This window comes from Amblyomma mixtum, chromosome 1 (assembly GCF_055824585.1).
Source record: "Amblyomma mixtum isolate Tamu chromosome 1, ASM5582458v1, whole genome shotgun sequence".
Taxonomy (NCBI): Eukaryota; Metazoa; Arthropoda; class Arachnida; order Ixodida; family Ixodidae; genus Amblyomma; species Amblyomma mixtum.
In genome coordinates, this window is record NC_143012.1 from 257,810 (window position 1) to 273,334 (window position 15,525).

Sequence of the window (15,525 nt, forward strand, 5' to 3'; positions counted from 1 at the left end):
TAAGCGTAATAACCAGATCATGCATACGTGTGACCTTTCCACAAATTGCAGCGCCGCGCCATCCCCTAGCGGATCCGCGCAAAGCATGATGGGAGAAAGGAGCAATCGCCTCCCGCGTCGGCTGCTGTAAAGCGTGTTGCTGTGTTGTGCCGCCGTGTTCAGGCGTTGTGCGTCTTCTCGTGCGCGTTGTTGGTGTCTCTTAGCAAAATGTTGCAGCGCACTGCTGTGGTGGTTATCTGTTAGTCTTTCTGCAATTCTGTGGGACTTTTTTAAGACATTCGACATGTCTGCAAAGGAAAATCGCGGTGGCGGTCAAACGTGCAACGTGCGCTGCTGTAGTAACAACACGAGAGAGGACATCAACATTTCATACCACGTATTCCCCATGGACAAGAAGCGGAAGCTAGAATGGGTGCGCAGGATAAATTGGCAAGGTTCCCAAGGGCGATTTACCCTGTGGAAGCCTTCGAAACACCACAAAATATGTTGTACGCGTTTCAACACTAGCGGGAGCAAGGGATACATGGATCGTCACCCCACGATCTTTCCACACCGAGTGTATGCGGAACGGACGCCTGCTGTGATTACGGGTAGGACTATCGCTTCGAGAGAAGACGGTTGTCTGCTGCTAATGCTTGCCCAACTTTCCTCTTTCATCGTACATAACATGCATATGAACGCGATATTACGCAACATCACATCCCACGCCCAAGCGGTGGCTGAAGCGTTGGCGGCGAAACAACTTCGCCCTCCTCTCGCGCGGACACTTATTCGCGTCGGAAAAGGCATACTATTGCATTCCGAATGAATGGCAACAACGCTGCACGCATATGCAGTTGCTGCTAAAGTTGAAAAACACGAGCCCGAACGATCAGTGCAAGACCAAGCTGTCTGATGACTTGTCAACAGCAGCAGCAAAGAAAAAATGGCTGAGGCTTAGCTTAGGTTAAGCCTAGTCAGATGCGAAGCATATTGTCGCCGAGTTGCATATCGAGCACGCCGCTTGGCTAGACGTTCTTCACGCTCTTCATCAGTCTCTGTAGCACGCCGCAACTTTTGCTTCTCATTCCAACGAGCAGCCCTGTCTCCAGGAGGCATCTCTATCCCGTGTACGCCTAGCAGAGGCAGGCGCACCCCCTTGTATACCGCCGCTCCAGCATCACGTGTTCACTACAGCGCACATAGCGGCAGAAGCAGGAAACATATTGGTCGCGACGCCTCGCGCGACGGCTCAAGCTGGGGCCTCGTTTCTCCTATGTCGTTACGTCACGCATCACGTGGTCCTCCTTGGTCACGACGCCTCGCGCGACGGCGCGAGTTGGGCCCCCGTTTTAGAGCGCAGCTCTTTGGCGTCCGTTCCTGGGTTTCGCGTCGTCGTCGGCGTTGTCGTCGGCCTCGTAACCAGCTCCGCCCCCCTTTCATCCCCCCAGCGCTAGCAGCGACCGACTGATACCGCTGGATGCCGCTGACGCCGCTAGAGAGTCAAGATAACGTGACTGCATAGAACACCGTCGCCGCCATGCAGAAAGAGGAGGAAAGGGTCCCCCCCCCTGTTCTTGTGTAGCGGATAGGGTGCTCTTCAGTTGCCGACGCGCCGGTTATTTCACGTAGGCCCCGGCACGTCGACGAATACATGACCACCTTCCCACGGCTAGACCTGGTTCTTAGCGCTGCGGAAGCGAGGGTATCATATTGTTTGTGTCGGCATCGGCGGCGTTGTTCCTGAAACCAACTCCGCAGCTGGGGTTGACTCACTATCGAAAAGGTGAAACAGCTTATTTGCTGCGCTCAAATTTCGCATTAGGAAGTAACGTAATCGTCGGTAATTTTTTCATCTGCTGTGACGTCACGCATCACGTGGTATGACATGGCGGTCACGAAAGGTCAATGGTAACGACACCGCCGCGCTCGAGGAGCTGGGTTGGGCTATTTTAGTATGCTTCGCATAAAACACACCTGGAAGCAACAACACGCCCCAAACGAAAAGGGCACACAAATTTCGGACAGCTGGGCAGCAGCGGGACGCGGAGCAATGTGCACATGCGAATCTCCAACTTCGTCTGGTGACCTGACCAGAGGACGTCGCGACTAGGTACGGCCAGGACGCCACAACCGGCAGCCTGAGGGCCGCCTGCAATGCTGCTGTATTGTATAATTTTCGTTTTTTTAGGCTTTTATAAATAAAGTTTTTCACCACACCATGGGCACATGAGCGGCGAGCGCTCTACGTATACATGCATTGGGCGAACGCCAGCCTTTGCGTCTACTGGTGCTCGGCTGCTGATCCATGGTCGTGGAACGCAACATCCAAATGCGTCATGCTTACTGTGTCAACCAACTGTGTCATGTTTTGCAAATAGCTCGTATTCTGTCTAAGGGAGTGCTTGAAGATAATATTACAGTAATGAACATTTACCGCGTCAGCATGAAATTTCCCCAGGAGAGCGCCGATGAGGACGACTGCACTCACACTGTTGTTTACATCGCTGCGCACGAACAGCTAGTGCTCATTTTCATGAAATAAAACGTAATCGGCGCTTTATTTCTATCGAAAAACCTGTTTTCTTTTTTACCGGCTGTACCCGTGCTTGTTTACGCAGTGCGATAATGTGTGGGAAGCGATGATGCGATCGCACGCCTGAGAACACTTGACAGCCGGGCTGTTGACATCGCGCAGGACCGGCGCTTCTCGCTTCTTGCCCCGGCTTCCTTCGACGTGACCAGTACTTTATTTGAAACTACTTTATCCAGAAGTAGGTTTGGCGACCGTTCGCTTTGACTGAAACGGCCTAACTTGTTATCCACAAGCTAGCGACGGCGACGACTGCTGCTGGCCGTAAAGCACTGCTCGCCAGTCTGGGTCACACCGGCGTTTCCCGTTCATGATATGTGTGCCCTGCGATGTAAGCAATAGTTGATTTCAGGTCCCTGTTGCCAAAACTACACTCGATGACCATTTGCATTCGCTAAAGCTTGTGATTCGCTCTTCACAACCACCGCAATCAGAGATCCAACCCTGCGGACTCGCTGGGCCTAGTCGTCGCGGAAGGGAAGAGAGTCGTTGTCGACGGAAATTAATTTGGCAAGCGCTTATCGCTGGTGAGTGTTCAGGTGTGCACATGTGAAATATAGCCATTCGTTTCGCTCATTTAGAAGCGCGAACATATTCACATCGCCGCCTCATCACCGTGCTTTCGCTCAGCCGCCGACAAGGCTGACCGTCCGCCGATCGGATTCGTCGGTGTCGTTAGCCTGAAAAACTTGTCCCACTGCAATCATATCATAGTAAACTAGATTTTTCGCTATAATCGCATGCTGCTGTTGAGCGTGATATATATAGTGTCGTTGTCGGACTAGTGTGACCGTCGTCGTCGCTGTACACTGAAAACGAGCTGAGGCCTTCGAATGTGTTTAGAAAGTGTCGTGTAGCACCGCGTGCGTCCATCGAGTCCGAATGTCATTCCAGTTCTCGAATGTCATTCTACTCAGATGTCATTCGAACGTTGCCGTGTAGCACAGGTATAAGAAACAGCGATGACGACGAGATGGCAGAGAAAGGCTTTCCGGTGATCAGGCGCAGTCGGAGAGACGGACGAAAAGACGCGAGCGCGGCGCCGCGGGCGCCGCGGCGCTCCGTTTTCCCAGAGTGCTTTGCGCGGCCGCTTGGTGGCGCGGCGGAATTTGTGAAAAGGTCTATTAGGTAAGCTCGCCTGAGTAGGGCATAGTGAAAAGAGGTTTTAGCCATGGTCCTTTCATTTGTTTCGACCAGAAGCGCAGCTTGCGCATGCTCCCGTTTACGACCTGTGTGTACTACTGCACCGGGTAACTGTTTACTAACGCACAAACCGGTATGTGTATAAACTGGAGACTCGGATTAAGGCGCACCGCTTCATTTTATTCAGTGCACATTTTTGAAATAAAAATCCTACAGCTGTGGAATTCTGCTTTTTAGGCTGGATTGTGTGATGAAGCCGATACCTGATTTTGGGATATTTACAAATATTGCTACGAAGACGAAAACAACGAAGCGGCCAGTGGCGCGAGCGCCAGGCCCATCATCAATTAAAATACATCTCATTCTGTCATCATGTCCTGTTCTTTCACTTGCTACCGCATAACATCAGAGGGAGGAAAGCGCGAGCCACTGCCGTCCCGGCTAATTGGAGAAGCTGAAGCCGTAACTCCGTACACCATCCGTTGTGAACCTAACTGAAGGAGGAATTGGCGCTAGCGTCTGTAGAAAAGCATGAGATCTAACCGCAACAAGATTCTGAAAGGAGAAAAGCTCTCACTCTCTATCCCTTTTGAATTTCTGACCCGCGCGGCCCGTTGTAAGCGCCGCGCATCATTCGTGTGTTTCGCGAACTCTGTCAGTCGCGTGATCTCGGGCACTGTCGCCTGCTTTGCGGCGCCGGTCACAGCCACTTTGGCGTCGTGTGACGTTGGTGCTGCGACAACTACGGTGTTGTTTGGTTTTGTGCTCGTAGTCTTCGAAACTGCGAAGGGTGCAGCGAAACCCCCACGGATACGACGGGAACCGCTACCGTTCGCTTTCTCGAGAGCCACCCTAATTTCGACACCGTGGATCATGAACAATGATTTAGTCACTGCTGTTGACGATTCAGTCGTCGGGTTTGGTCCGAACAAGAGTTGGAACATCGTGGATTATACAACTGTATGTTAAATGAATTTTATTGGTGTCGCATATATCAGACTGGACAGTGAAGGTCACTACGTGATAGTCGTTTGCTTTTACGCGTTTTCATAAATACTAAATTTGTTTTGCAATTATCTACGATTGTAAGGTACATCGTGCATGCATTAAATTACGTTCACTCACTGTGCACAGACTGCTCCTTCTGTACTGCGTGAACAGTATGCACGAATGTCACAGAGCTCGTGCATACCTTGTCTTTCTTTTTTCTTTTGCGACCGAGCTGGCCACGGCGCCGGTGGTTGCCAGGCATGTCGCAATGCGGCGGCGACGATTTTGCCTCCACTACCCCCCGCGTGGACAGTTAAGCGCTGGCGACGCTGGAGGGTCAAGGCTACTCCGCCCCCTCCTAGTATTACCACCAGGAAGCGAGTGCTTGCACGTTGTAGGGACGGGAAGCGGTCGGTTGAATGCCCCGGCCCCCTTCCCGACCTTCGCAAGTCAGCCTCGCTCCTCGTTAGGACCATGGCCTTCCTTCGCGTTCCTTCTCAGTTTCTTCGTGTTTCTTTCCCCCCCTTTTTAACACCTGCAAATCGTTGACGCACTGGTCCTTGAAGATTCGTTTGTTTGTTTGTTTGTTTGTTTGTTTGTTTGTTTGTTTGTTTGTTTGTTTGTTTGTTTGTTTACCATGAGAACGCGGCGGCGGTAAACCGCGAGCCGGGGAGTTGGCCTGGAGATTTCGGTGCGTGCTGACGTGTGCGAGGTCAGCCAGGGAAGTTGTCGGCAAGCGAGCTAAGGCGGGTGCCTGACGCGTAGAGCGCGGCGACGGTGGCCCCGAAGTCGCGTGGCCCAAGTCGCCCGTATCCGCAACCTCGCATCAGCATCGCGTGCCTCCGCAGCCCGACGCTCCCTGCGACCGGACCCTGCCACCTCGCAGCTAAGCCACCATATCTCCCCACTCGCTTTTACTCTTTTCTTTGCCCTGTCGCTCTTTCTTGTCATAACCTTTTGTACAGTATTGCTTTGTTGTTGTAACATGGTTGTATAGTTCTCGCCCTTATGTTTTCCTCTTCCTGTTTATAGTTGTTAGCGTCCTAATTTTGTGTTTTTTATTAGTGTCGCGGCTGTGTATTGAAGCTGCTTTGTTGGGCTTTGCTTTGTACATTTCGTTTTGTTCTTCGCCTAAGTAAAGGTGCTTGTTAAGGAACTTGCCTACGCCTCATGCCTCCGGTTAACGGCTAATCAGGCGTGGCCCCTATCGCCGGTCAGCAGTCGAACCTCATCTTTAGCACGCGAGGTGGAGAAGTCTGTCGCTCCTCCCCTTCCAAATTTACGGGGAGTGCAGTGGTGGGCAGGTTGGCCCGATTAATTATAATTTCGGCGCCAACCAACGAGCCGCCCACAATATCGTGACAACGAATGATGTACTGCGTTTATTATGCAGGAAATTGTGAACTTAAAATGTTCGCCGCGCCATTTTAGGTAAATCTGGCGCGTCGACACACATTATCTGCGTTGTACGGAATTCTGTAACGTAGACATGTAGTTTATTTTGAGAAATATTTCTTTTAGACTGAATATAACGGGAAGGATACATGCGTCAATAAAACTTGGTGGAAGTGGAGCCGCTGCTGTTCATACTCGCCATGGTACGTCGCCACCTCGCCTTGATTGTCCGCCGAGGGCGCCTGGATTCCGTCCAGCTCGACTTGACGCCGGGCTCAGCTTCAATGTTTTCGACGTACTGACCGCACGAACTAAGACGGCGGCCCTCCCAAACATCCGGCGGCCACATCTCATCGCTTGCCGTAGCAGCATTAATCGCATAACAAGCCTAATTTCTTCTAGTTGTGGTTAATTAAATTGGAAACACTGTGCACAATTCAGGAAACCATTGTCGGGTAGAAACTTGAGTCCCTCTGAGCCGTGGGTGTTTTGCAACAGGCGTTGCATGCGTCCAAGTCCCATATTCCGAACGATGCTCGTCGTGGCAGCTCTACGACGGTCGCTACCTGTCCGCCCTGGGCGACGTCGTCGTGGTGGTGCCCAACTACCGCGTCGGGGCGCTGGGCTTCCTCAGCGGTCCGTCGAGCAAGGTGCTTTCGGGCAACGCCGGCCTACACGACCAACGTCTCGCGCTATCCTGGACGCTGGCCAACATCGACATCTTCGGGGGCAACGCGTCCCGCCTGGTCCTGGCGGGCCACGACGCCGGCGCGGCCTCTTTGGGTTACCACCTGTTCAGCGGGGACGCCTCCTTCTGGACGCGCAGCGTGGCCCGTTTCATCCTGCAGAGCGGCGGGCCATACCACAGGTACACGTCAAGCGTCACTCGGTGACGTTAAGAAGCAAAGCAGTTAGGTCGTGTGATGTGAGAGTCATGCCGCAAGAGGGACAGATGGACTTCGAAGAGGAAATGTCGCGGAGGCGACCAAAGTGGTTGCCTGGGAAGAGCTAGCTGCCCGTGACATGACGGCACGAAATAAAGGACACTCTTCTCGCACAGACAATTGAGATAAGCTGAAGGAGGAAGTTTTATTATGATAGCACGCGCCATGCACTGTACCGAAAATATGAAGACTTCTGAGCGCAGCTAGTGTTGCACTGCTTGCTACTCCCAGGTAGCGCGTTGAGCCTGCCAAGCTTGCTTACTCAGTGCTGTCTCAGTTCGTTTAGGGCAGATATGCGGTAATACTAAACTCGCCGAGGTCATTACTCTTACTGTATGTGAGAACAGAACCTTCCTAGAACGGAACAACTCTTGTTTGCTTTCTTTTTGTATTCCGGTGGATGGCTGACGCCACCACGATTCCTCAGAGGATTGACGAAATTCAGGAGGCACTTTGACTGTCTAAAGTGCGTAGAGGCGAAAGCGTTTTCCGAACCACTTTCGCTGCTTCTGTGGCACTGGTGGCGTCACATATAATTGAGTACTAATTACTAAGTGATTACAAATCACTAATTATGGTTAATTACTGATTGATGTCTGAATACTAATTAACTGCTAATTAATGACGCTTAAGCTTAGCCTTTAGGAGTGGAACGCGACAGCGAGTTGTAGCGCTGCCAGGGAGTCCACGGAACGCCACCACCCGTTCGGCGCGATGCCTTGCCCTTTGAACGCAACGCTTTTTGAGGAAAGGAAAGGGGGCAGTAATTCTTTTGTCATCTCGGTGTACACCTGAACCGCACCGTAGAGGAAGGGAGGAAGTGGGAGTGAAAGAAGACAAAGAGGGCCCGTTATGAAGAAAATGAAAATTGTATTTGAGGAAAGGAAATTGCGCAGTAACTGTCTCACATATCGCGGTGAACATCCGTCAAAATTCAGGGGGGCACTTTTTTGACCTAGAGTTTGGTCACTTGTGTGGTTGATTGCTTCGCCTTTAAGAGTGGAACGCTACAGCATCTTGCAACGCTGCCAGGGAGTCCATAGAACGCCATTGCCCATTCGGTTCTACGCCTCGCTCGGTAAATTGGTTTTTGAGGAAAGGAAATGTATCTGTCTCTCATATCTCCGTGGACACCTAAACCTCGCCGGAAGGGAAGGGAGGGGGATGGGAGTGAGCGAAGACGCCGTGTTCACCAGACGCGCCTTTGTTCACTCCAAACCATCGAGCTGGCATGGCGGAGTGGATAGCATGCTCGTCTCGCACGCCGAAGACCGGGGTTCGATTCCCGAGCTCGACCAATTTCCTACTCGGTTTTAAGGCGAAAGCCTTTAATGCCTCATACTGTCGTTAGCAGACGCGTCGGCAGGAATGTCGACAGACGCGTCGGCAGCCGTGTCGACAGACGCGTCGGCAGCCGTCTCGACAGACGCATCGGCAGATTTGTCCGCCTTTCGGCGTCACTGCTTAAAAAGAAACTGCGCCGAGGGTGGGAATCGAACCAGGGCCTTTGGCATTTGAAGAGGAGACGCTACCACTCCGCCACGAAGGTTGAAGGTTTCAGCATGAATAAAGGCGCATCTAGTGAATGCATAGGTTTCATAAATAAAATAAAAGGAATAAAGTCAAGAAAAGGAAAATAAAAAGAAAATAAGCAAAAATAAAAACAAAATAAAATAGGATATAAAATAAAAAACAATAAACACAAGTTAGGAGCAAAAGTAAACAGAACATGAAAAATGACAAAGTTAATAAAAACAAACAGTCCGCCAGGAAACGCTTTCGCCTTTAGAGATCCAAAGTGCCCCCTGAATTATTATTTATGTGGCCTGACCTGAAACGTTAATTAGGCTATTTGGGCAATTAAGCAGTTAACTAAGCTCAGTCCCGCTTACTTAGAGCATCACTATACGATCCCTTCAATTGGTTGCATGGTGACTAGCCTAACTGCAATTGACCCCGTTTGAAATTCGCGCACTGTGACGTCACGGCCGTTTCGACCAATTGAAAAGTGTGACATTTCTGTCGACAACTGCTGCTTACAACGATGAGGCATTAAAGGCTTCCAATTGTACTTTGGCTAGTAACCATGCAACCAATTAAAGGGATGGCATAGTGATGCTCCAAGTAAGTGGGACTGAGGTTAGTTAATTGCTTAATTAACCAAGTAGCCTAATTAACCTTTCTAGTCAGACCAGATAAATAAAGAAAACCGAGTAGCAAATTGGTCGAGTTGGGCTACCGAACCAGGGTCTCCGGAGTGCGAGACGAGCATGCTAACCACTCCGCCATGCCAGCTGGATAGTTTGGAATGAACAAAGGCGCTTCTAGTGAATACGGCGCCTTCGTTCACTCCCATGTTCCTCCTTTCCCGTTACGGCGACGTTCAGGTGTCCACTGAGATATGCAAGATACATTTCCTTTCCTCAAAAACCAATTTGCCGACGAGCAAGGCGCAGATCCAAACGGACGATGGCGTTCTGTGGACTCCTTGGCAGCATTGCAACACGCTGTCGCGTTCCACTCTCAGAGGCGAAGCTTAACACCTTAACCGCACATCAGTGACATAAGCAGCACCACCACGCTTAAGGCTTCCGCCTCACCGCACTTTAGGTCCACAAAGCGCCCCCCTAAATTTTTAGCGTGAAAGCAAAGCACTCATACGATCGTCAGAGCCGAGCAAAAATCTTGCTTGTGCATCTTGCTTGTGCATCGCTCGTTGCCTAGCAACTGTGACGCCAAGCGGCAAGAATTTGGCCAGGGCCACCCCCGAGATTTGACCTCGGCCGATTTGGACCACATTCGATGTCCAACCATAGTTGACCGTGCCCGACATGATGGCGACCTCTGAATTTGACCCTGGTCATTTACAAAAAATGGCTGAGGCTTAACTTGGTTAAGCCTGGAGAATGCGAAGCATCATCGTGTCGCGTAATTTGGAGGCGCACAACCACAGCGACGGCGCGAGGTGGGCCCCCGTTTCTCCACTGTCGTGACGTCATCGTGTCACGTGGTGTGACGTCATGTATCACGTGATTTGGAGGCGCACAACCACAGCGACGGCGCGAGGTGGGCCCCCGTTTCTCCACTGCCGTGACGTCATCGTGTCACGTGGTGTGACATCATCATGTCACGTGATTTGGAGGCGCACAACCACAGCGACGGCGCGAGGTGGGCCCCCGTTTCTCCACTGTCGTGACGTCATCGTGTCACGTGGTGTGACATCATGTACCACGTGATTTGGAGGCGCATAACCACGGTGAAGGGCTGAAGTGGTAGCTAAAGTAGTATGCTTCGCATAAAACCTGTTCCGGGCCATCCCCGAAAGAGCAGTTGTCAGCTTTGAGATTTGCGTCAACTCGTTGCTATGGTGTCGCTTGTGGCGTCACCATTTACGTCACCGCGCTTCCACGTGGGGCACATCGGTTTAAGCGGAGTATGCTTGCGTACCACTGATGCAGCGAGAGAGAGAGAGAGAGAGAGAGAGAAACAACTTTATTGCCATAGATTGGCGGGATTTAGGGCAGGTGGGCTTGGTGTGGCCCCCAGGTGGGGGCGACTTCCTGGGCCCACGAAATGAGTGCCAGTTGGATGCTCTTGTCTGGCCTTCTGAGGAGTTGGTTCCATCCGTCTTCGGAGGGAGCTGGCAGTAAGGTTCGAGGGGGCGGATTTCCCGCGCAACCCCAGAGGATGTGAGCCTGTGTGGCGATTTCTCCCTGGTAACAATTTTGGCAGACGGGGTCGTATTCCCCGTCTGTGATGAGTGAAAGTCTACAATGGCTAAGGATGGAGTGTGTCTGCAACCTGCGGAGCAAGGTGGCTTGCGCTCGATTCAAGTCGGGGTGTGGAGGCGGGAACTGGCGTCTCATCTCTCTGTAGAGGTTGGTAATTTCGGCAAAGGTCTGGGGAGCCTCGGCAAGAGCGTCTGGGTCCGTGGGGCCGGCCGCCCGGTTGGTTAGTCCTCGGGCTAGTCGGTCGACCCCTTCGTTTCCAGAGTTTCCCGCGTGGGCGGGTACCCAGACCAGGTTGATCTTATGGTCGGGAGTGCAGCCGCGAAGGATGCGTGCAGCGGTGTGGCAGATAAAACCTGCCGAGTAATTTTGTATCGCTCTTTTGGAGTCGCTGAGGACTGTGCGCGTACGTGGGTCAGCGATGGCCAGCGCGATGGCGGTTTCTTCTGCCGCTGTCGGACAGTGAGCTACTACTGTGGCGGCGGTGACGATAGTAGATTGTGGCGTGGTTGCACAAGCCACGTATGTGTTTGCACTTTGCCGTGCAGCATCTACGTATATTGCGTGTTCGTCGGCAAGGTATGTGGCATCTAGTGCTTGGGCTTTCAGCTGACGGCGCGTATCATGGCGGCCAGGTAGCATGTTTTTGGGGATTGGTTTTATAACTAGGCGGCTATAGACCCCTATCGGAATGGGCGTCGTGGGGTGGACGTCGCCTATGGGGTTGATGTTGAGACGGTCAAGTATGAGCCGCCCGTGTTTAGTGCGTGAGAGGCGGTGGATTTGGGTTGTCTTGTGTGCCTCTATGAGTTCTGTGAGCGTGTTGTAGATGCCGAGTTGGAGGCGGTGCTGTGTGCTGGCGTACTGAGGTAGCCCCAGTGCCGCTTTGTACGCTGAACGTATAATGCTGTTCACAGCTTCCTCGTCCTTCCGGCGGAGGTGATAGTAGGGGTAGGAGTAGACTATCCTGCTAATGAGGAAAGCTTGCGTGAGCCGACAGAGGTCATCCTCCTTCATACCTCTCCGGCGGGTGCTGATGCGGCGGATAAGGCCGTTGATCTGATTGGCTGTACTGATGCAGCGAAGAGTGTTGCCCTCTGCGTTGTGCTCCGGGTGCAGGTACGAAGGCGACGGCGCCGAGGGCGCTCGTCGCCTGGCGAACAGCGTCCAGTGCCCGGACGACCTGTCGACCGAGGGGTCACTGCGGTGCCTACAGAACGCGTCGCTGGAAGCGGTGGCCCGCAGCAAGCTGGCGCCGCTCTTTGTGCCCGTGTTCAGCAGGGCGCCGCTGTCCAGGCCGGAACCGCGGCGGGCACCGGATAAGTCACTCCCGAAGGTATGCTCATTTCATGCATAGTAACGAAAGCCCTAAAGAAAGATACCGAAAAACCCACCATTGGTATTGCATCGGCCGAGGATTTGCAGAACTGCGAGGGGGGGGGGGCTGCTGCCCGGTAAGCGCCGTGCGAGCTCCCAGACCACGGGCTCGTCGCCGTCGCCAGGTGCCAGAAGGATGTAATAGCACTTCTTCCCCTTGCGGAAAATCAGCTTTTGTAAGCAAAATGTTTAAGGGAATCCCCCTAGGTGAAGTAACCGTATGGCTGGTAATTTATTTATTTATTTATTTACAGAAGACTGCTGGCTTTATTGCAAAGCCTTAAGCAGGAGTGGGTGTAAAATACACTTTGACAAAAAGAAAAACCTCCTTGAGGCACACGCAACTCAGCACACAATACCGAAAAAAAATGAACGACGAAAAGAAACAACATTACACAATATTAGACGAATCTCGCGTCAAAATGAGCACTGGGGGAAAGAAAAAAAAGGAAATGTTGAATGCTGCAAAATTGTTACAAATTCCTAAGCGACGCCGTAAACGACTCCACAGTAGAAGCCTCTACAATATTCGCTTTGAGGACATTCCATTCCCGCACAGTACGGGGGAAGAAAGAATTCTTGTATGTTTCAGTGTGGCATGAGTATTCCTTCACTTTTAAAGAATGGTAGGATCGTGTCGAACGACCCGGGACGAGCTCAATGTACTTGCTGCTGTTAATTCCTAATTTGTTGTGAACAATCATGAACATATATTTAAGCCTCTCGCGGTATCTCCTGAGCTGCAAAGACTCCAAATTTGCTTTCTCAAGTAGCATGGTATACGGGACGTCTGCCAGCTGTATGACTTACAAATAAATCGCACTGACTTTCTTTGAATACTTTCGAGTGTTTTAATGTTTTCTTTTGTATAAGGGTCCCACACAACAGAGGCGTATTCTAAAACAGGTCGGATAAAAGTTTTGTAAGCTAGTAACCTAATTTCCGGCGTGGAGTACCGGAGAGATCTTCTTAAAAAGCCAAGTTTATTCATAGCTTTATTTTTAATATTAGAAATGTGTTTGTTCCACCGTAGGTCAGAGCTAATCGTTAATCCCAAGTACTTGTAGCTGTCCACGGTAGACAGGGGATGGTTATTAATAGTATAGGCAAAACTTAATGGCTGCTTCTTCCGCGTGATAGACATTGAAACTGTTTTTTTAGTATTAATACTCATCTGCCACGTTGAGCACCAATCATGAATTTTAGCCAAGGCGTCATTAAGAAAAAGCTGGTCAGCAGGAGTTCGTATTTCATGATATAATACACAATCGTCGGCAAACAGCTTGATTTTGACAGGAATTTCTTTAACAATGTCATTTATAAAAATTTAAAAGAACAATGGCCCAAGTACTGAGCCTTGTGGGATACCGGAGCTTACTAAAGCTGGGCTCGAACATGCATTGCCGATTGATATGGACTGAGATCGAGACGATAGATATGCCTGTACCCACGCCAACGGTAGATCGTTTTTCAAGATAGTCTTTAGCTTTAGCAAGAACTTTCTGTGTGAGACGCGGTCAAATGCTTTTTCAAAATCTAAAAAAATGACATCAATTTGACACCGGTTATCAATGGCTGCGGCAAAATCCTGAATCGTCTCCAGAAGTTGGGTCACTGTAGAGAAGCCTTTGCGAAAACCGTGTTGCCGATCGTCAATTACGTGATTGGTTTCCAGGAAGGCAGATATATGCCCAAAAAGTATATGTTCAAGTATTTTTGAAGAAGTACACAATAAAGATATTGGCCTATATGAGCTAAGTAGAGATGAATTTTCAGTTTTGGGAATGGGAATAATTTTGCCGTGCTTCCAGTCCTCCGGGAGCTCTGCACTTAACAGAGACCTCTTAAATATGAGCGTTAAGTACTTGGAACACCATTCGGCATATCTCACAAGAAACGTATTTGGTATGTCATCAATTCCCGGCGTCTTTTTTGCGTCACAACTGAGAAGCAGAGAGAAAACACCTTCTTCAGTTATAGAAACATCAGTAATAGGCGGACAATCTGAGTTAAAGTGGGGCTTTCTGCCATCATCGTGCGTAAACACAGTACAAAAGAAACGGTTGAAAGACGAAGCAATCTGTGTCGCATCAGTAATCAGTTCGCCGTCAACGACGACGCTGTACACAGGTTTCTTTTTCTTTGATAACTGCCGCCAGAACTTTGCAGGGGACGAAACAAGAAAGTTTTTCATGGATACGCTAAAGTGATACTCTCTTGCTTTTTTGATACTTTGTTTTAAGTTCAAGCGCATATCAGATAGTTTAGCTGCAACAACTGCCGACTGGCTTCGCCGAAGTTTTTTGCGAACTCTCTTAATCTTTCGTCCCATGCGTACAAGTTCCCTCGTCATCCAAGGGCTGCTTGCGCGTAGGGTAATTACCCGGGTAGGCACAAAACGTGAAATACAATTCAGAGCAAGGTTCTTAAAGAAAACCCAGAGATTTTCTACTGAGCAGTCGCAGGATTCGTAAAGAACCACAAAATCTGAGAATGAAATATCAAGTAAGTCTAAAACTGCAACATCATCAGCACGCGAGAAGTTTGGCACAACACGTACCTCTTTCTTTTTATTTTTGGGATGAAGTAATGGAATGTTTAAAGATACCATAACATGGTCTGATATGCCTTCGAAATACTGAAGCAGAGGACCGCGACGAAAGACACCGTTACTAACGAAAAAAAGATCAAGAATGGATTTCTTATCGTTTTGTATACGCGTTGCTTGCTTTACTAATTGAGTTAAATCGTGATCAAGTACGATGTCTACCAGAAGTTCGGCTGATGTGCAGAGCGGCTCTGGAAACTGCTTGTCCCAATTGACGAGCGGCACGTTAAAGTCTCCAGCCAGCAGTACATTACTTGATTGTGATTTCGTAGTACATAAGAATTCATTGAGTTTCTCAAAGAAAACACCGTCACTTCGTGGCGGGCGGTAAAACGCGCCGATAACAAGACTAAGTTCATTTAGAATTAGTTTACAAATGACGCATTCAATTCCTTGTACGTCAGGTTGCCTGATTACTTGGAAAGATTCTTGAAAAAGAATTGCAACACCACCACCGCGAGAAGTCCTGTCTTTGCGCATAATTCTGTATCCTGGTGGTGTAATTTCTTCGTCCGAGATATCGGAGTGCAGCCAGGTTTCGGTGATTATAATGATATGCGGTTTATGCGCCACTGCTATACTTCCCAAATCCTCAGACTTGTTCACAATGCTCCGGGCGTTAAACTGAATACATTTTAGCGGTTTAGTTTGACTGTTCTCGATTCATTGGTCACTTTGTTTTCGATTCCGGCTGCCATGTTCTAGGACTCTTTCTTTGCTAGTGTCATCCCAAACAAACAGATCGTCACCAATTTTTATCTTGTTGTA

At 50.1% G+C, this 15,525-nt stretch overlaps 1 protein-coding gene across 1 annotated transcript in view; it reads left to right on the forward strand.

The window, feature by feature from the left end:
* Positions 1 to 15,525, forward strand: part of LOC149365171 (acetylcholinesterase-like) — a 102,767-nt gene that overhangs the window by 65,740 nt on the left and 21,502 nt on the right. The window contains exons 7-8 of the mRNA XM_089568164.1: positions 6,649 to 6,968; positions 11,892 to 12,108. Coding sequence (XP_089424290.1) covers positions 6,649 to 6,968; positions 11,892 to 12,108 — 537 coding nt within the window. The remainder of the gene's footprint in view (positions 1 to 6,648; positions 6,969 to 11,891; positions 12,109 to 15,525) is intronic.